The following is a 22,119-nucleotide window of genomic DNA, read 5'->3' as shown; positions in this document are numbered from 1 at the left end:
ATATTCAAGAGGGAGAGAGGGAAGGAGGGGAGAGAGAGAAAGAGAGAGAGCACCAACAGACCTTTTCCCACATAAGCTACCTGTGCCGACTTCTTCCTGCTGGCAGGCGGGTATTGCCTTGGTCTTTAGAATTATGCAAATGTCTTCTTCATCCACAGAACCATTTCCCTAACACTCTCTTCTGTGCACACCACAGGAGTGAAGTGACTCTGGTTCCATTTCGAGATGAGAGAAAAGGATACCCACCCGAAGACATGCGTTTTGCTGTCTTGCCTCTTCCCCTACAAGTGCACCTACTGATGCGCTGCAGTTAGGAGCATGGCTCGTCCTCCCTACTGACCCCAGCATTGAAAGAGCAGACATTCCTGCAGCTGGCTTTCACAATTTGTTCAGCTCTCCGCAATATATAGGTCAGATAAAAGGTTTCTGAAATTTACTAAGAAAATTTCTAAAATACCTATTCCTACTTGTGAAAACTAGTTAAAAGAACAGGATTTCTGGCAGAATGGGCATTTGGAAGTATAGTGGCTGGCACTCTGTCAATTTGAAATAAATGATACAATTAATATGTGTTTGATTTTTTTGGTGATTCATTAAAAAGACAATAAACAGATTCTTTAATGAGTTGGTAAATGTATTACTCACTTTGAATTTATATTTCTATTGTGTTTTTCAAAGAATTATACCCTATAATACTCTGGAACGCACTTTCTCGATTAGCATATTATATTTCTTTGCAGAAAAAGTATATACACATTTTAAATTACTTTTTAATTGTCCTAAACCCTAAGGCTCTGGTGTTGTAAATTTCATTGGGTTTTGTGATCATAAAATTATTATCGAAGCACAATTGTCTAAAACAACAAAATGTCCTACGTAGTTCTTAAGTAATTACTAATTTAAAAAGCTAAATTGTGTTTCACATTTATGTCTCTTGGATGGATGGGCTGTTATTTTTCTTGGCTTAGCGTCTAGCACCTTCGGATGGATTGTGTACTCCTGAGAAAAGGGCTTGCGCAAGGAGCAGGTGAGAAAGATGGCATTTGCTGTGGCAGCGTCGCTAATCTCTTGTTTCTGACTTACGGACCTCAAATCACATAGCAATCTATCATCAAAAACGGTTTTTAATGATCTATCAACTGACAAGAAGGTAATGAATATTGATTTTATGGAGAGCAAGAAATTGTGTGACATCTCATACCTGGAAACTGTTCTCCCAGGGCTGTCAGCACTGAGGGGGTGTGAGGCAGGCACTTCCACCGCCTCCAATGAACTGTATCTTCTAAAGATGCTATACAATAAGCTTTGGAATGTCAAGAAAGCCTGCTTTCTTGTGGGAATCGGGAGTACATAATTGCTATTGTTTGGTTAGTCAATGCCCCCCCCCCCAAGCCTGTGCATTAAATAGTTGGCTCCCATGGTGGCAGTCTGAGAAGACAGTGGAATGCTGGGGAGATGGAGCCTTATGGGAAATCCTTAGAACACTGGGGGAACCACCTTTCAAGGGGACTGTGGATCCTGAACCTCTCACTGTTCTGGTAGTAAGGAGAACAGTTGGCTCCTACCACAAGCTCCTCACGATTGCTGGCTGGCACTCCTACCTGAAACCCAAGAATAGTGAGTCTGTCCAATCACAAGCTGTAATTAAAAAAAAAACCATAAGAACAAAGAATCCTTTTCTGTTTGTAAGTTAACGATCTCAGGCACTTTGTTGTAGAAACAGAGAAGTAACCAACATAGCCATTGAGAGAAAAAGTTAGTTAAACATTTTCAGACGCAGGCCATTTCAGGAAATAGATTTTGAGTAAATATACCTATAAAGGTTGTGAAAGTTATTTATTTTTCTTAAAGCTATCTATATCCATGTATCTTTTGGAGAGTTTTTATGTCTCCCTCGGTGCATGTATAGTCGTATTAGGACATGTAAGGATATACTGATGTCACCCGAGTCCTTGAACCACCATCAGAGACAATGGAATGAAATGGTGGGTTGTTGGAAGGGAGGGGTGAGAGAGTGGGGAGGAGTAGAGAGAACAAAGTAGAGAGAAAGAGAGAGAGAGAGAGAGAGGAGAGGGAGGGACAATCATGCTTCCTTATAATATGGAAACAATGCATTTCAGAAAAGCACAAATCCTACCATTTAAATGGCTATTGAGAATAATGGCCACCTATCTGTGTAATGCTGGACCTACAAGCCCACAGCAGACCTCATCCTTCTTTTCTGGGTCTCGTGGGCTTCCTAATCATTGTTTGTTTTGGTCTCAAAAGGGTTTCTACAGGATTTTTTTTTTTTGGTTTTGGTTTTTCGAGACAGGGTTTCTCTGTGGTTTTGGAGCCTGTCCTGGAACTAGCTCTTGTAGACCAGGCTGGTCTCGAACTCACAGAGATCCACCTGCCTCTGCCTCCCAAGTGCAAGGTTAAAGGCGTGCACCACCACCACTAGAGGATCTTATGCTTCTTTCCCACGCCAGGACACAGGGACCAAAAGGCACGGTGCTTTCTGCTGCAGATTGAAGAGATTTAGAGGATAACAAATACGATTTCCTTTTGCACACCAGCCTCAGAGGCATGGATGACTCCAAGACCCCTCAGATATTAGCCAAAGATGTTATAAGGGACAGAAGTTGCTTCAAAACGACAACAACTTACAATGAGTGGGCCCCGGTTGTTTTCACGATACTTGTTCTGGAAGAAAATGTACACGACAGTAGCGGCCAGAGAGTAGAGAAAAGCGAAGACAGCCACGGTGACGAAGAACTCCGCGGAGGACGAGGAGTCGCCGACCAGTGCCAGCTTCTGCCGTTCCTTTCCCTCACAGGTGGGCACTTCAAAGGTCACCTGGTGCAACCTGAAACCACCAGAGGCAAGAAGACATGACATGGTTGTAGAAGGTGAAAGCAACGCTCGATGTCAGGTCTGCTGACGTCGGGTTAGAGATGCTTGGGAGTCCCAGGAAACTTCCACCAGAGAACTTATTAACGAGTTTACAGATTCTAGCTGGACCCGTGGAAATAAATACCACAGAGGAGGTAATTCACCCAGCAGAGGTGAGAAGGGAAAGAGAATCTGAAAGGAGCGCAGCCTTTGGCTGAGAGTCTGGCCTCTCCCCTTAACACAGTCCAGCAGCTTTGCATTTGGGCCTGCCTGTGTCTCCAGCCTCTTCCCTGCCAAGGTCTCCAGCTCCTTCCCTCAGTGCTTTAAGATCCATCCTCCTGCTCCAACACATAGCCTGCTTAACCTACCTCAGTTATACCAAGCAGGGTACAACCTGGCTGAGTGTCTTCCAGCTCCTCTTCTGCCTGTGCCTGCCTCCTCGGCATCCGGGCTCCACATCCTCTCTGGGGAACCTCCTGCTAACTACTCACCATGGTGGGTTTTTTTCCTTTTGACATTTTTATTGCACTTCTTCCTCCTTTTGAATCTTTGAAATGAGAATATAATTACATTTCTCCCAGCCTTTTTAATCTCCTCATGCTGCGTTATCACATGTGCGGTGTTCGTTACCAGTGAAGCTGTCTCCACAACATGCTCACTTGCTGTTTGTTTACCCCTGTCTGCACTGCTTCCTCAGTGGTAACCACCAGTTTCTGGGACTGGGTGCGATTGGTTTTCCTCTTTCCCATGTACCCCAGCGCTGGCGTTTATTAGGCATGCAGTCCTTGAATAAATGAATGGACGCTCTTGGTTCTGCCAGGTCCTAACTTGATTGACCTTTAGAGTCTTTGCCTTGTGCGAGCTTCCCAGGAGAGCATCCAGCCCTGCTTAGTCCACAGTAGAGGCAAAGGAAAGGCTTGAGCCACACCTCCTGTTTAGCCCACAGATACCCACGAGGACAGAGCACGTGTATATGACAACAATTTGAGCTGAATCAAGTGTATTTGGTACAGGAACCAAGATTCTTCTGAAGTGACGGCTATGGAGACACTTTGAACTCTATGTTAAGGAGGTTTGTTACGGTCACTGAAGATTTACTTGGGAAATTACCTGTAGAAGTAACGGTGTTCATATAGCCACTCCTAACTCATATTTAGAGAGCACTTTTTCTTACTAAGGAAAATGTAAATAACCCTTTTCAGAAGTGTCCACCGTGTGCTCTGTCTACCATTTTATACATTAGCCCTAACCCTGAAATAATACCAATAGCCACAGAGCTAGCATGACCAAATGTTTCATTTGCGTTAAATTCTGTTTTGAACACATTATTTAACTTAATATCCATAACAAACTCTACAAGGTGGGCTCTTGGCTGCTCTTCACCATTAGCAAGTGAAGCAAGGGAGACTTAGAAGGGCCACATAGTCCACCTTAGGACACCCAGCTAGCTTTGGTGGGCCAGCGGTTTAAATTCATGTCAAACTCCAGAGTCGTTTAAAAAAAAAACGTCAATATTAACTTGTTTATACTAACTAATCAAGACATCAGCTCGCTCGGATGGACGCTTTTAAAATGAACCCCACGGGCTACTGGCAACTGAAGTTTCAGGGAAGGTGGCTTATCTTGCAGGTCCTCCCTCTCCAGACTCACAAAAGTCCTACAAGTGAAGATGTATTGGGAGCAGAAGGAAGAAATCCAGTTCCCTTAAGCTCTTCATTTCTTACTGACATAGTCTCTTAATTTGAATTCTTGGCTTAGGAAGAAGTTTACATTGTGCACTGGGGCAAGGACTTTTATCTTAACGGACAGATAGGGGAAACTGTGCTATGACAGAGACCCTGGGAACACTAGCTCTGGGGATCAGATCAGATTTTCTTCAATAACCTTCTCTGTGAGAAGGTGGGAGAGATGAATTAGAAGGAAAAGGTAATGATTTGAATTCTGAAGGAGATGATCTCAAGGCACGTTTTCCCTCCCCTCGCTATTGTTAATCTGTCATTCATCAAACATATTTTTGACAAGCAACTCTATTTCACACAAGAAGCGGGTGCTGGGTAAGAGATGGGACGCGAGAGATGGGATGGATTCTGCCCAGGCTGAAGCTCAGTCTTAATGAGAAAAGTAGACTTTCTGAGTGAAATCGTGGCCCATCCTGGTTATGAGGGAGCAGAGGGAGGTTCCCCGGTGGATTTTGCCTCTAGGCAACAGCTTCAGAAGTGATCAGAAATTATCTAAATCAAAAGAAAAGATAGAAAAGCGAGGTCTGACTTCATGGCCACACAGATGGCTATCCAGTGTAAAGACTGTGTGAGCAGCAAATGCTGACAAGATTTAGGAAGCTGACGGTGTCATTCATGGCTGTTGGAAACGGAGCCTGGAACAGGCGCTTTGAAGAACTGCAGCAGTTCTTTAACTGGTGAAACACTGAGTTACTCGAGGTTCCTGCAGTCCTATTCCTATGTAAGTATGCAAGAGAAATGCTAGCATATGCTCACACAGAAATGAGCATATGAATACTTGCACAGCGTTGTTCCTTATAGGAAGAATGGAAACCATTCGAATGTTGATAAACAAACAGATAAAACACGGTGTGGAGTGGACTTTTATTCGTTAATAAAAGCAATAAAGTTCTTAGACTTATTACACCATGGAAAAACCTTGAAAGTATCTTTGCTGAGTGGATAAAGTCATACATAAAAAGTCAAATTTGCTGTATGAATGAAGTCATACATAAAAAGTCAAATACTTTGTGCTTTTATTTATACAAAATATTCAGAAATAAGCAAATCCAGGGAGCAAAAATCCAGCTTAATGTTGCCCTCCAGCTGGTGACGGGAGAATCTGGCATGGTGGTTAAGTGCCCCGAGATTTGTGGGGGTGATAATGAGCCGTTCTGAAATGGTTTGTGATGGATACGCACCATCCAGCGATGAAGATATCGATATTATCCTAACACACGGTAAATTTTAAATAGTAAATTGGGAGGGGGTGGAGAGATGGCTCAGCAGTTAACAGCACTTGCTGCCCTTCCAGAGGATCCAGGAATGCATGTATGTTTGATTCACAGCGCCCATATGGCAGTTCACAACTCTTGGTAATTTCAATTCTAGGGTACACACTGACCTTTCTGACCTCTGCGGGCACCGACATATGTTACACAGACATACATGTAGCAAAGCATAGAAATAAATTAAAAAAAAAAGACAATAATAAAAATGGCAAGTGGATTAGATTTTTCAAATGTTACAAAACAGAGAGGAGCGTGTGTCTAATCCCTGTATAAGGCAAGAGGCAAACGCACTGGGGGGGATGCAGTGTGGGTGGGGAACGGGGTGTACAGAGCGGAAGTGCGGTGTGGATGAGGAAAGCTATCAGATGATGGGAAAGGAGGACAGGGTAAAAAGAGAACAAGAAACAGCCGGAGACATCCGCTGGGGATGGGGCAGAAGCTGTTGAGAATCACGTTATAGATGCTGGCTTTCATTGAACACTAGCCATGTTTCCTCAGCATAAACAGTATGTTAAACAAACTAAATTGCAAGGTAAGAAAAACCCACAATCCCTGCTGCAGCGATTTGGAGATGTGCCAGGATACGCTTCAAGATCGCTGTGTCTCCATCAGCCAGTTCCTGCTACTGAAGTTCAGCACCTAGGGCCCCTAGCAGAGGGCAGAGGCTTCAGGAGGACAGAGAGGACACAATCAGCATTGTTTTCTATGTCATCGGCTGAAACACCTTATCTCTAATGTTGATTCACCTGGTTAGCGTAAAGAATTTTTCAACTGTGCTCATCCGCACAAAGAAATAAAATCAAAATTTAAACTCTATTGTACCTATCAACATCAATGATGTGTAGTGGGGTGCTTGGCTCTTCAGCAGGCAGTGCCCACCTATGGGCTTTGTTTTGTCCCTGCCTTCGGGTTCCTGATTGCGTTCCTTCCTTAGCTTTCTGAGCTGTAAGATGAAATGAACCTCTCCTTCCCAAGTTTATTTTGGTCATTTTGTTTAACTAAAACAATGTTTTATATCACTGCACGCATCTACACCCCACCCCACATGCATGCACAGGTACCTTTAAGCAACATGTGTGCATTATGTATGTTTGTATGAATGGGTATGTGTATGTATATGTATATATATGTACATATATACATATATATACACACTTGTATCTCTGTGTGTATTGCTGCAGAAGAGGTGTGGTTATCGTCAGCATATATTTTGCAACTGCAATAGTTTTCCGAGCGAACATCATTAATTTAGAAGTTAAACAAGGGACAGATGCTGTTCCCTAGAGATAGAGTGTGCTCGCTGAGGATCTGGAAGCTGCCAGGTCCACCTCTGATCTTGTGACAGAGTCAGAAAGCAATTGCTGAGGTCGCAAAAGGCACCCAATTCAATTTGTTGATTTCAAATGTACAATTCCCTCATTCCCTTCTTGGTTGACCTGACACAATCTAGGGGTAATTGAATTTTGCTGGGTTTTACTGCATTTTGTCTGTCAATAAAAAGCTTCCATTTTAGAGTAGTTTTTCTCTTAAAAAATTTTCAGCACACCCATGGAGCCTTTTAGAACAGTCCACGACTCTCTGATTAAGCTAAGGGAGTCACCATGAGTACAAGGTTTTGAGTTTTGTTTGGTGGCCCTGGAAGAATATTAAATGAAACTCTCTCCTCAGTGGTTTGGAGAAGGGCCAGGTGGTATTGCTTTATAGATAGCAGTGTTAGTGTGCTGGGGAAATGGCTCAGTGGACAAAACACTGAGGACCAGATTTTGGATCCACAGCGCCCCCTCCAAAAAAAATACTGAGTTCTGTGTCCAGTGGAAAGTTCTGCCCTCAAGAAGGGTGAAGAATGATTGAGGAAGACTCCCAGAATCAGTCGTGAGTTCCACTTGCATCTGCAAACTTACACATACATCCCACATGTGTGCCTCACAGGGGAACATATGTAAACAAGTGCATGTGTGTAGCACATGCAGACACATAAAACAGTATTTGTTATAACAACCAGGAGCCTCTTTCTCCTTCCAGTCAGTGTGTTTTATTCTATACTTGTTCCTCACTGTAGTTTCCTGTCTCTCTTCGCAAAGCAACTGTCACTGTCACTCTTGTACAGATGGGGAAGCAGAGCGTTGAAGTGTGTAGAGAGCAGGCTGAGCTCCAGCGTCTCCTGGATGGTGCAGATGAGTCTCACATACAAGTAGATCAAAAAGATACCGCTTGATCCAGTTTCTGTCCCTCTGCAAACTTAAATGTCCAGCTGAATGTTCATGTTCAAATGAGCAAGCCAGCTGCCTCACACTGCCTCATCCAGAGGCAAATAGCTCATCTAACAGGCGGAGTTTATGTCGAATAAGATTTTAAGGCAATAGTCACTCTGTTGCCTCATTGAAGTGTGTGCATTAAATAATATAGACCTAGTCATGCTAGTTGGAACTCAGCACCAATATATCATCATAAAAACTTTTCTATATCTTAAATCTCACCAGGACTTGTTCCATTCCCTGCCTCAGAACAAGCAGGGGGCAAGTGGTCTAAAGGTGTGCCCCTAAGAGTGTGGTTCTGTGTAGAAAGGGAAGCACTGTTTAACGTCTGGCACAGGCCCAGCTCCAGGTAGCAACAGACCATCACTGACCTGAGCAAGACTTCTGAGATCATTGCGCTGTCTTTCAGCAGGTTGAGCACACACAGGCCTAAGGTTCTACCAGTCCAAGAATTCAGGGTCTCAGTGATAGACAGTGAAGCCTTTTCCAAGGGCTGTGATCCCACTTTGGGCAAAGTAGAAGGAAGGTGGGAGTCGAGCTTCTGTGATCAGTTTCAATCACTCTGATCAGAACGGCAGCGTGTGGCGAAGAGGACCGCCAACAGCCCATGGGGATCTATGGCTTGACTATTTTCTCTGGGTCCTCCAGTTCTTAAGACGGAACTCTGCTTTACTGATTTGTGTTTGTTTGTGTTTTTACTCTCTCTCCCTAGTTTTCAAGTTTCTGATTTTAGAAGACTCTTTCTTTCTGCTAGTTGTATTTGTGTATATGCACGATATTATTTTTGTTGTATCTACGTACATACATTATACAACTTACTTAGCTAATATGATCCGCACCATAAATTACTACCACCCCAGGGGATCACCTAGCTCTTTCATGTACTACATTTTTATTCTTCTTCCGAGTGCCCCTCCCAACTTAAGGACAGCAGAGCTGGAGCTCAGTTGTTTGGGAACACTAGTCAGATATCACACTGCTGGCACAAGGAAGAGCCCGGACCCCCTGACACCCACCTATGAGTTCTTTTCCTTTGTTCCAAATTCTATTTGTAAGTTTTAAATCATTGTGCTTTGCACGATGCTCGACTCCTTTCATTCGAAGGGATTCAGGGAACACATGCACCAGTCATTAAAGGCCGTAAGACATACAGTCAACGACTTGGTCTAGAAGGTTTGGAAGGAACCTCTGTTGCAAATAAAAACCTCAGTTTTTTTTTTTTTATTGTGTTTGAAGGATGGTGTTTGGTGTTGCTATTTAGGGAGCTGACAGTGGTTTCCCATCTGCTTCTGGGAGATGCCAATCACCATGGGGGACATTTATTATGTCCCGATTGTGCCAGGCATGACGCTAGGTGCTTTTGCACGTTATCTCAGTTAAATCTGAAGCATCGATACCAGTGCTCAGGTTGACTTATAATCATCTTATTGATGAACTGGGAGTCGCTGACACAATGGTTTCAAGAGAGTTTGGGGACCATGACTATCTCAAGCTGGCTCTAAAGGTGTAGACTGAAACAAGGTTATCTTTGAGACTACTTACTCAGATTTATTTTAACGCTGTGGTCAAAGTCCAGGGTGGAAACTGCCTCCTCCTAGGAGTCTTTGGTTAGGATCTGTTTAGGGTGGAAATGGCAGGAGAGTACAAAGCAAAGTTTGAGCACAGCCCTGGGAAAATCACCCACACCGTGAAAATGACCTGACAACCAGGCTCAGATGGCTCAAAACAAAAATCTCTTCTTCTCTCATAAGGGAATGGAAAGCGATTATGTGACTGCAAGGCTCACTCACTGGAAGTCACCCTGAGGATCAATGCACCTAGGAAACCTGGATAGAGAGTTACTGTTAGGCTCTCTGCACTGTCAGAGCAGAATCTCAAACAGTCCAGCAGCAACATCCTGCTAGCAGAGCCTTGGGGTGAGGCAGCAGGCATTGAGATGATGGTACCTCCACTCACTACTTGACCTCAGTGATGGAGTTCAGCTTCTTGATCTTCATGGCCTGGTGAAGGCCAAGAGAATCATATTTGCACATGGTTTGATCCTAACCTTGATTAAATACAAAGAAGTCTGATCACCAAGGTTTGTAACAAGTATCTATTCACTAGAATTTATTTCTTCAGGAAGGAGAAAAACTGTCAAAGACAAAATCTTCTTTAATATAACAGGGATGATTGTCCCTGATTCGCTTCCACATGAACTGTGTTCCAGCTTATTGTCAGTGTAGAAGGAGCTTTCTGTTACATTTTGTCTTCTTTATTTTACTGTTTTTTTTTCCTCCCACAGGAAACTGAGCGAGATGTTGAAAAATGTAATCAAGGTTACTACAAACAATACTTTTCTCTGTATGATTAATTGTATTCAGACATGTGGGGCTGGAAAACTGTTGGCCCACTCCCCAGCTCCCAGAACAGAGATCCCATCTTTTCGTTAAAAGATATTGTGTTGGGAGCAAAAACTCTCTAAATTCTCTCTCTCTCTCTCTCTCTCTCTCTCTTTCTCTCTCTCTCTCTCTCTCTCTCTCTCTCTCTCTCACACACACACACACACACACACACACACACACATTCATAACTCCCTTATCCGTCTACATTTGCAGTATGTAGACAGAAATTTTGAAATGAAACAGAAGCCTGCAGGTAATTAAAAAGAATGATTCTGCAGAGGCAGGGCAAGGCCAGGAGCTGAACTGAGAGCAGAAGAGCTATAAAAACCTTATAATGGCTCACGATGAGGCATCTCTGTGCTCACCAGCTATGATTTATTCATTTTGGTTTCTTCAAATAGAATTTGAGTAATAGAAAATTCAGATGGCCTCTCCATTGCCACAGTAAAATAGATAATAAGGTTACCCATTTATCTGAAGTCAGATTCATCTCTTGTTGGTCCTCTTTGGTACTCTACCCAAGTAAGTTGTGAGAAAAAAAAATAGTTCCAGAGAGGTTTAAAAAGAATCTTGGATGTTCAGCTGAAAACCTAAACATATGCTCATTTTACTTGCTTACTAAAGAAAGATTTTGTGAGTAAACTATCCAAAGAATTTGATTAAAATGTATTTGCAACATTCAAACCTGCATTGCTCTGATGAGAGAGGGAGCACAATCTCTCCCAACTGACATTTTATTTAAATTCAAGTAAAATGATTTGACTTATTAATTCTGTTTTTAAAAAGTACCAATATGCTTAAAAAAAGAAAAGTACAATGGTTCCCTTCCAAAGATCAAGCTAAAAAAGTGAACTCCAGAGGGGCATCATCCTATTCTGCGTGTGTATTTGCATGTGTGTGCATATGTGTCTGTGTGTGTGCACTTGGGCAGTTGAGTGTGCCGGCCAGAGGTGAATCTTGGGTGAAATCCTCAGGAATGCCATCCACTTTATTTTAAAAGAGTGCCTCTGACTTGCCTGGAACTTGCCAATCTGGCTAGGTTTGCTGGCCCTGCTTCTGCTTCCCCAGCCCTGTAGTTACGAGCACACGCCGTCATGCCGAGCTTTTCCACATGAGTTCTGGGGATGGATCTCAAGTCCCCATGCTTGTTCAGTAAGCACTTTGCTAACTGAGCCATCTCAGCTTATCTACTTTTATCACAATATGACCAAAACATAGCTAACTTCTAAAGAAAGACTTACCATATTCTTAATAGCTATAGGATATGTCAAAACATGATGGATGAGTTACCACATTGGGCAGGTTGACGTACAGAGATACATAATGAAGAAACTATAACAATTTTCTAAGTAGCTCATTGGTAAATACTTTGAATATTTTATACTCATGTTCATGCTATATATATTCCTCATGTTCATGCTATATAATTATTGACAGACCAGATTAACAGTAAGTTTCCTACGCACCCACTACCAATTATTAACAATTTTATCATTTTGGTTACTGAGTTCAAATTTGGGCTATTTCACCTAAGTCCTTCATCCTGCCACTACCAACCTCACCTACTCTAATCCTCAGGGTAACGTGGAGATGAGATCCAAGCACCAGTTCTGCCAATGGCACCCTATTTCTAAAACACCAGAGTGCTTCCAGCCCTAACGCACAGCGTGTTTGTTCGCGTGTTCTGCCCATTGCAAAGCTAGCCTTTGGCAGCTTTTTCCATCGACTTGAAAGGCAACATAAAGCATCTCTGCTAACCATGACCTAAAGGGCGTATCATGTCTATTTTGTTTGCTTGTCTGTTTGTATGCTTTGAATGGAGCTGAGATTCATATCCAGAGCTCTATATGCTCTACCGCTGACCCCTTCTCCAGAGCTCCTCTCTATACTGAAGACCTCTGATTTTCTCAGAAGACAGAAGAAAGAATCACCAACTTCACAATGTCTTTCCATGAGGTTCAGGTGCGGCAACAGGGCACAGTGTTATTAGGCTACTAATGTTCACTACATAAACTATTTTAATTCTAAATTAAATAACAAGTTGAGTGAATACAGTTGACTTTAAAAATCCAAATGCATTTGTAAAGTTCCCATAGCCTACATATCCTCTAAAATGCAGAATTGTTACCAAAACCATTGACACAGCTCACAAGGAAAAACTAATATGGTTCTTGCCTACTTATTTCCTACAATCACCCCCAGTAGCTTTTTGTTTTGCTAGAAAATAAATCACTAATTTCCCACGTATTTGGTGCCCTTGAACCAATTTCCTGTATTTGTTCAGGACCCAGTCAGAATGTATCTCTGTTTGATCACCCAAGGTAAAGAACATACCCCCGCCATGGCCATGTTCCAGGGCATCATCTCATTGCCTTGTCTTTGTGTGAGGGTCCCCTACTGACTGTGAATGCAGGCTTTGCCTCTCTCTCCCACTAGATCAGTGGTTCTCAATCTGTGGACAGTGATCCCTATGACAAGGACATGTGCTTAACTGTGTTCATAGCAGCATTATTCGTAATAGCCAGAAACTGGAAACCCCATAGATGCCCTTATCTGGAGTGAACAGGAAAATGTGGTACATTTACACAATGGAATATTGCTCAGGAGTAAAAAAATAATGACATCTTGGAATTTGCAGGCAAAAGAGAAGAACTAGAAAAACCATCCCAAGTGAGGAAATCCAGACCAAGAAAGACAAATAGAATGTACTCATTCATAAATAGATAATAGACATAAAGCAAAGAATAACCAGCCTACAGGGCACAACCCCAGAGAACCTAGACAACAAAGAGGACCTGCTGTGGGACAATGGTCTGTACCCTGTCAATTGTATTTTAAATAAACGCTGATTGATCAGTAGCCAGGCAGGAAGTATAGGTGGGATGACCAGGTAGGAAGTGGAGGCAGAACAAGGAGAACAGGAGAATTCTGGGAAGTGGAAAGATTCAGTCTGCAGTCATCACCTAGACACAAGGGGAAGCCAGACACAGAGCAAGCAAGATGTGACTGCCTCGCCTAAAAAAGGTACCAAGCCACGTGTCTAACACAGATACGAATTATGGGCTAATGAAAGTTATAAGATTTAGTAAGAAGCCTAGTATACTAGGCCAATCAGTTTATAATTAATGTTGACCTCTGTGTGATTCTGTGAGATTGAACAGCTGCAGAACTGGCGGGACAGAAATCTCTGTCAACAAGGACCCCAAGAGAGACATAAGTGGAACTGCCTAGAAAGCGGGGAAAGACAAGATCTCCTGAGTATATTGGGATCGTAGAGAGCAGGGGCGAAAGTAAAAGGGGATAGGGAGGAGGGAAGGGGAGTGGGAAAAATGTATATCACATTCTTATCCAAACCATTAAAATGAGAAGAACTAAAAAATAGTGCTTGGGCTGGAGGTCACAACACGAGGAACTGTACTAAAGGGTTGCAGCATCAGGGAGGTTGAGGACCACTGCTCTAGACTGTGAGCAGGACACGGGGACAAGGACCCTTTTTTGCTACATCTTTACTACTGAGAACCTAGACACATTTGGTTTGTGGTAAATAGCCAATAAATATTTGTTAGGAGAAGAAGGAAGGAGGAATGGAGTTCATGAAATTTGTAAAAGGTCTATTTAAATGGAAGCAAATCCTGCTTTTGTAGAAAGCTATGATTTTATTTATGTTCTACCAGAAGAAGGCAGGACTTGGAGGTGAAGGAACTTGATAAAAGTCATATAGTGAAAGTTCCACAGTTCCAGCTTCCTGACACAGGTTCATCAGAGTCTCTACCACCTCATTTCCAGGGAGGAGAAACTCCTAGTGGTCCAGAGAAAGGACACAGGACAAGAAGTACAAGGTAGGATCCATAGGGTCCTCTAAGCTGGGGACTTTGCTAGAGAAGTTCCTCAGGAACCTGCCCTTCAGACCTCCCCAGAAGATGCTGCTGCTCGCTTCCACACCCATGCAGAACAGCTCTGAGTTTTCTCCAAAGACAATCAAATAAGAGAAGGAACTGGGGAATAACATAGAGGAAGGCTCTAGACCTGGAGCTAAAGTGTGTACAATTCATGCTAGGAATGGGAGACTGGATTTCCATAGGAAATTTTGTCACTGTTGATGATAATATAACAGAGGGGCCACTGGGTATTGATGGCTGTCATTTGTGCTAGCCACTGTGGTCCATGCCCTGAATGTTGTACTTCCTACATCCTTACGGCAGCCCTGGAAGGCAAATCACTGTTATCTTTACTCTTTAAATGGGGACACCTGAAGCTGAGCACACGGGAAGCCAATCCCACATAACTGCTCTACCTGCGGTTCTTACTGTCAGGCGAGTGTTCTTCCTCCTAAATCTGCCACACACGCTCTCAGGCCCGATGCTAGGAATCTCTTCTCGGTCTTTAATCTGAATAATTCTTATACAGCATGGGGCAAGGAGGTGTGTAGACTTTCAGAAGAGTGGAGGCCTGAGAAGCTAGCTTACTAAGAATCTATTGGTTCAATGGAAAGACAGATTGTCAGTGTACTTAAAACTCTCAGGGGAAGAAGACCACAGTTGCTATGGCAGTATCTGAGGTAGAGACTGACCTTCCTTCTACCCAAAGGCCGGAAGAATGCAGGTGTATGCATGCGTATGAGTGCCTGAGACTTTGTGTCTGTGTTAGAAGCATTGAATGGGAAATATTCTAGAAGAGGAAACGGTTTCAGCACAAGTATTACTTAACCAAAAGGAAATTATTTTCTTGTTCATTTAGTTTTAGTTGGAACTGATTTGGAGGTATTCAGAGTGACCCCATATTACCCCCAGAATATTTTTTTTAATGAAAAAGGTTTTTAAGCAATGGCTACAATTTTCTTGGCTACAGAAGGGAAATTGGTGCTGAGAGTCGCAATGCCTTGCCTTTCTGGTTGCGCAGGGAATGTGACACTATGGCTCGCCTTCCTCACCAGCTCTGAAGTTGACATGCTGTGGCTGGCCTCTGGTGATCTTCCATTGTGTTATGTCTAGCTCAACCACTGTCTGCATATCCAAATCAGTGTCTTGAACTCCTGCCTCTAATTTGATCATCGCAATTTGAATTTTTCAGTGGGAGGCAGTTTAATATAATTTAGCAAGGATTTGGTTGGAAAGAGTGTGGAGATTTTTCTGGGAGTATAATGCAAGCCAGTGACAGAGCATCACACAGTGCTTTAAAAAAGGAAACTGGAAAGCAAAAGGGAAATAGTATTAAACACTGGGAAGGTCCCCAAATCCCATAGCAATATGTCAAATAAGTAGCCTCCTCTTGTTATATGTTACAGCCTATCTTCTAGGAGCTTTTCCTCTTAATTCATAGACTTTTTAAACAGAAAAGAATAAAACCTAAGTTCACTCCTCTCCTTTGAAAATTAAAAATCAAGGTAAAATATATGTGAACAAATGGTACAAACAAATCTACATGAATAAATGCTCAACAATTATTTTCAGCTTCCAAGAAATACCTAAAGGAAAAAAATTAACTTCCTTAAAATCCCAAGAATGGCTCTGAAACTCCTGGAGGTGTTCTTTTCCTGGACCCCATAAGAAAAACATTGTTTTTCTACCATGTCCACTTTGAAGTAGACAGTGGCATGTTACAGGCGTGATGTGAAGTGTGATTTAGCCACATTTCCTGATTCGCAGCAAGATGTGTGCTTGCATATTCTCACATGCAATAAAATTCTTGGTTTTTATTTTCAGTGTGGTAAGTATCCAAATATGTGGTCCTCATGAATATAATGCACTGTGTGACCCTCCATCACGTTGGTAAATGTTTGGGGGTCTTGAGACATGACACTGGAGAACTGTGACTCTGGGCAAGGACCTTGACTTCTTTCAAGTTGTTTTACTTCTCTCATGACCAGTTTTGGTAATTTGGTTCATCTGGCCCAAATCACCAATTACAAGAGCTCTGATTTCATCCTCTGGAGAGGTGTCTGTTACTGAGTGCTACTGCATATGAGTTATCACACTGCTCAAGGGGTTCTGTAGTAATTGTTCAAGATTATATCAAGCTCCTTGTCCTTGGCAGACATTGAGTGAAAAAGGCTCTGACAGGCAGCTGGAAAAAGCACTAGCTAGCGATGTAGCTGGTTGTTGGTGCCTGACCCAAAAGTAGGAACTTTTATCTCAGGTTACAAATGTTCCCTGTTCTCTTAAGCACTACATGTGGAATGAGAGGTTAGCATTAGTTACTGCAACATGAAGATTATAAAATCCCCATCATTCATCTCATTGTGAAGAGGAGCCGCAGAAGGAGGTCCAAAGATGTGAGATTTCCTATATGAGAACATAGGAGTACCCACCATAAAGCAGGGAGCTGATGTTTCCTATATGAGAATACAGGAGTACCCACCATAAAGCAGGGAGCTGCTGTTTTTGTTACCTGTATGTATTTCTTTCCCAAAGATCTACATGTTTTTAGAGTGGAACACCAGATCTAGATTTAATCAATTAGCATATTTCATCCCTTGAGCTTAAAGATCTAAAGATAGGCACACTGGATCTTGCTACAGGAAAATAATGCCAAAGACTGAAGGAAATGTGGAGAAAGAAGAAAGATTATTCTAAATCCTTTGTTGTGTCCCCAACATCTAGCACAATACCTTTTCCATGACAAGTGTTCAAGATATCGACTTTGGCCTAGTTTCCTCTCAGGTGACACCTCCCAAATGATCCTTAATTGGAACAGGCATTGGGTGCAGAAATATGTATGGCTTTATCAGTTTCAAGTAATCTATTTCTTTATCTCTTTGCCTTCTCTTATCTCTTTGCCCCTATCTTGTGTCATGTCTCTAGGTGTTCCTAGTCACTGAATATGATTTCTTGACAGGGCATGTGTTTGACAGGGAGATGTTGGATATATTACATTTTTCAAAATGGGCCTTTAAAAAAGAATCTTTAGTTTTACATTTCTGTGTTTATCTTATATTAAGAGCCCAAATCTTGAGAAAGAAATTTCACATGTAGCCAACCCGTGCCAGCATTTATATCCTAGATCCTGAGCCAAGAAACATGAACCAACTCGGATCAGGAACATGAGCAGGAAAAGTAAGGACTGTGAAAGAATGATACGTTGAGCAAGATTCAATACTCAATAGATTTGGCACCTTCATTCAAGGGAAAATTAAGATGTCCATCTGAAATCCATGTAAGTAGCACGGGACCCTTGGCCTACTCAGATCATAGAAAGATCATATAGAATGGCAAAGGCCAGTAGATTGGAAGTCTGAATCTTTGGTTGCTTAAGATTCCTAAAACTCTATGTGAAGAATTGTTCGCTTTCCTTGTACAATTCCTCCACGTACAATTAATCAGGTTTCCATGAGGACTTTGAGAAAAGTTGCATTTCTTCTTCTTTTTTTCAAGACTGAATCCAGAACTAAAAAAATAAAATGACAGCAAAATGACTCTGTTTCTTCAAATGTGCTTTTCTGTGATTGGCTTGGTCCCTTCTCCTTGTGAGCAAGATAAAAGCCTCACATCTACACTCTACCAAACTAATAGCTACAGGCATCAGAGGCTGTAAAAGGTGCAGGAGGTCCTGAGTGAGTGAAGCCCGGAGTGAATGTGTGCCGTTGACATAGGCAGAGCTATCTCAAGGACCCCAGAGCTTCAAACCCATGGGATAAAAGCAAAGCTTTCTTCTTGGGGTGTGGGGTAAAGGAGCTGGGTCAGAGTGCGAGTGTTAGCTCTGTGCAGAAAATGTCCACTGTAGCTTGGAAAACTGGTCCCTTACAGAGACTGCTTCTTCCAAGATTAGCTAAAACTGTCTCCCTAACCCAGCTGTATACCAGAACTCCTGCCTCCTTGTTTGTTTTTGTTTGGATATAATAACTCCACCCCTTTATTCAACTGTATGCAATAACCTGGCCCTTCAGTTCTAAGCCAAAATGAGCTGAGCTTTCCAAGGTGCTGAAATTTCTCCACTAAGAGACCCAACCATCCCAAACCAGCAGTTTCAGCGTCTCTGTGTATGTTCTCTTCATTTCCCCACTGTTCTTGTCAGGTCCATTCCTGAAGCCTTGGAAGGACATACAAGAGGTCAACATCCCTTTTAGTTCCCCCAAGAAAATTCGAATTGGGTGTTGTGCATTCTTAAAAACTGTCACCAAGTCTAAGAGGAGGCTGTGCTACTTGATAGGCAAGGGTTTGTGCATGTGTGTGCATGCATGCATGTGCTCATGTGTGTGTGTGTGTGTTGGGAGTGAAAAGATGTAAAACTTCATACAAACCTCACTAGTGGTTTATCACTGTGTGGAAGGGTCCTAATACAAATACAAAAACAATACAGGTCAAATCTTTGTCTCTTTTTCCTACAAGATATGATGTGGATCCTTTCATTTCAATACTTATAATGCCAAAATTTAAGTAGATTTATTCACAATGCATAGTTGTTATTAGAAAAAAACATACTTATATGTGATATTGCATGTCTCATTCCATAGGAAGGAATTACTCTGCATAGTCTCCAATCTCAACTCCAATCTCAAACCACATTAGCTTGGAAGGATCATCTTGGGAAACTAAAGCAGAACCTCTTCTCCAAAGCAACATATCCTTAGACCCAAATTTTGGAGTCAAGATACCTTTAAAATATATATGCTGGCTTAGCTTAGAAGCCCCTGGAATCAAATATCTCTCTGCAGTCAAAAAATTCAAAGAAAACACAATAATATACATGATTCAGACTCTCTGTGTATATTCCATCTTTACATGGCTTATTTTTCTTTATTTCTTTAATCTATGACTGTCTTACTCTTTTATATTACTTTTACTGTCTCTTTAAAGACTTTGCTTTATTTTTTAAAACTATTTTTATAACTGTCTATACACTTTTTCTTCTCTCCCAAGCCTACATACATTTATCCCATACTGTGTCCCATTCAGAAGTCTTTTTTATTTGAATCTATCTTTATTGTATATCTGTAATCATTTTCTAAATATTAAGTGGCATGGCTAGGACTAAGGCTGCTTTGCCTTTGGTCCCCACCCAGTTAACCATGGCAGATGTATGTTTACCACCAGTGCTGTGAACCATGCTCCAGCTCCAGGGATACAGTGGGTCTATATTGCCATTAAGCAATTTGTAACATGCTTATCACAGACCCCATTTAAGTGCAGGACCTCCAGAAAGAGCCGCAGTTCATGTTACTAGCACGAACCAGGCAGTCACCATTTCTTAAAGGAGCCACACTTCTGCCTGCAGCCTGCAAACAGAGCCTATCTGAAAAATATGTGGCTACCAAGAAGCTGTGCTTAACTCTGTTCTTTTGTGTCTATAATTCTTTCCAAAACTCTCTCAGCTTTTATGTGGATGTAGTTGCCCCACATTGGGCACCATTTTGAAGGCAGAGACTGCTCATTCATTTCCTGGCTGTCCAGACCTGAATAATCACACAGAAAATATACTAATTACAACACTGCTTGGTCTATTAGCTCAGGCTTCTTACTAACTAACTCTTAGATCTTAAATTAACCCATTTCTATTATTCTGTGTATTGCCATGAGGAGGCTGTGGCTTACCAGGTAAAGTTCTGGCATCTGTCTCCTTTGGCAGTGACATGGCATCTTCCTGACTCTGCCCCCCTTCTCTCTCTGTTCTGATTTTTCACCTGGCTTTACTTTGCTAAGTCATTGGTTTAAATACATCAAACAAAAAAGCAACACATATACAGAAGGACATCCCACATCACTTTTTGGTGACTTTTATACAATTCCTGTTATCTCTGTAAGGATATTAATGTTATATTTTAATCCATATCATAAAAAACATAGAGACTCACAACTGCAAGATAAGAGACTACAGAATGTTCGGTCCTAAATGGAACACTTATATCATATGCCCTTCTCCCAAAACTCAGGGATCACTGTAGAAGAGTGGGTGCAAAGATTGTAAGGATCGGAAGAAGTAGACAATTACAAGGAAATGATATTTTGTGAACACAATAGGAGAGCTGCCCATATAAACGTATAGCAGTTCTCATAGCATGGATAACCTGAGAAAGTTTAAGCAAGTCAGAATCTGATCATAGATTTGGAGGTGGGCACAATGTCTTATTCCTAGATGAGGAGTGAAGAGATGGAGAGTTGACTTTCTTTAAGGGTGTGTCGTCTGATAGGTAAACCATGGTCCAATAGAGGGCCATACATCCAAGAGTATAGGGACAGCACAAATCATACTTGACGGGTTTTAAAATGGGACATAAAATTAAGTGGCTGGGGGAGTATCTGGGAGAAGCTGGAAGAGAGAAATAAATAAGATTAAAATACATTGTACAGAATTCTCAAAGAAAGTAAAGAAAATTAAAAATTTCAATAACTACATGAGTAAGTAATTTTATTCAGAATTTTAGTGTCCGTTTCCATTGAAATCTCATGTCTTTCTTATTATAGCTTGTGAAATTTGTAAATTTGCATTTTTGTTAGTCACAAGTTTAGAACATATCTGTATAAAAGCCTCAACTAATGTTAGAAAGCAGAGCTCAAGAAAATGAGCCACAAATCGGGTTTATTTATAAAAACTGTCTCACAATTCTCTTGGTGGATTGTTCTTTGATATGGAATCACCCATCCACTGAATAACTACTACAAACAGTAGTATTATATCAAATATAAACCATGAGATACAGTGTTGTGTATTGTTTTAACAAAGCATAAGCTTCAAACTATAAAGCAACAGATGTTCTGACAGAGTAAGAAGAACAGAATTAGGCAGGAAAAGCCTTTGCCTTCAGCTTCACAAATGACTGGACTAGGTCAGGAACCAGGCTAGATTAGCTTTGCTTGTTTCTAAATCTCCAGGTTCTTACTTGGGTCTCTACAATTTACCAACACCATGCCACTTCCAGGAATAATTTGGCAATCAGTTATTATACAAAGACAGAACGATGCTCTAAAGAGTGAAGAATAGGGACAGAGCAAACACCGTACAATCAGGATAGACACCCATGTCAATCAACAGCACTGGTGAACTGTTTGACCAGCTGCTCCACTTGGTGGCATAAACTGACTGCTGTCTCTCTCTGCTTTTGTGTCTGTAGCTTGGTTGGAGTGGTTCTGCCTCATGTATGTTCCCTCCAGGCTCAGTGAAAAGTTGTCTTTCAGTATAGAAAGCCTTCTCTATTGTTGATGGCAGATGCTCACAAAGGCAAGTAAAAACACACTCCCAATGGGAGCTTCATCTGGAAACTGCCCTAAAATCACTTTAATCAGCGGAACAGAATAAACACAGCCGTTATCAGACCATGAAGGGGTGACTCTGGTTGAAACTACCTTTTCTTATGTTCTTCCCTCTTATAAATGCAATCTCTAAGAAGCCATTTTTTCCCTTGGTCTATTGTGTATACTGATTGTAAGCGTTTGTATTTGTACACAGAAAAAGTATTATAAATTACTGTTACATTTGTGTGTACATTGATAATTTTGGTGTGGTGACAGGACAAGGAAATACTGATTTGAAAGGACAATAGTCTGAGCAAAATTTATTCACTAGAAGTTCTAGTGAATCAGGAAACCCATGATTCAAATCTTCATATTGCTTGTTTCATTGATAACCAAAACTAGGTATTCCAATGAATGGGTTGGGATCTAAA

General features: G+C 41.7%; 1 protein-coding gene across 1 annotated transcript in view; it reads right to left on the bottom strand.

Moving 5' to 3' along the window:
• Nucleotides 1-22,119, bottom strand: part of Synpr (synaptoporin) — a 307,866-nt gene that overhangs the window by 52,216 nt on the left and 233,531 nt on the right. The window contains exon 4 of the mRNA XM_050160538.1: nt 2,650-2,848. Coding sequence (XP_050016495.1) covers nt 2,650-2,848 — 199 coding nt within the window. The remainder of the gene's footprint in view (nt 1-2,649; nt 2,849-22,119) is intronic.

The sequence above is a fragment of the Alexandromys fortis genome, unplaced genomic scaffold (assembly GCF_014885135.2).
Source record: "Alexandromys fortis isolate MF-2015 unplaced genomic scaffold, M_Fortis_MF-2015_v1.1 scaffold_116, whole genome shotgun sequence".
Classification (NCBI taxonomy): Eukaryota; Metazoa; Chordata; class Mammalia; order Rodentia; family Cricetidae; genus Alexandromys; species Alexandromys fortis.
Note: the sequence above shows the minus strand (reverse complement) of the source record. Positions and strands in the feature narration are given on the sequence as shown.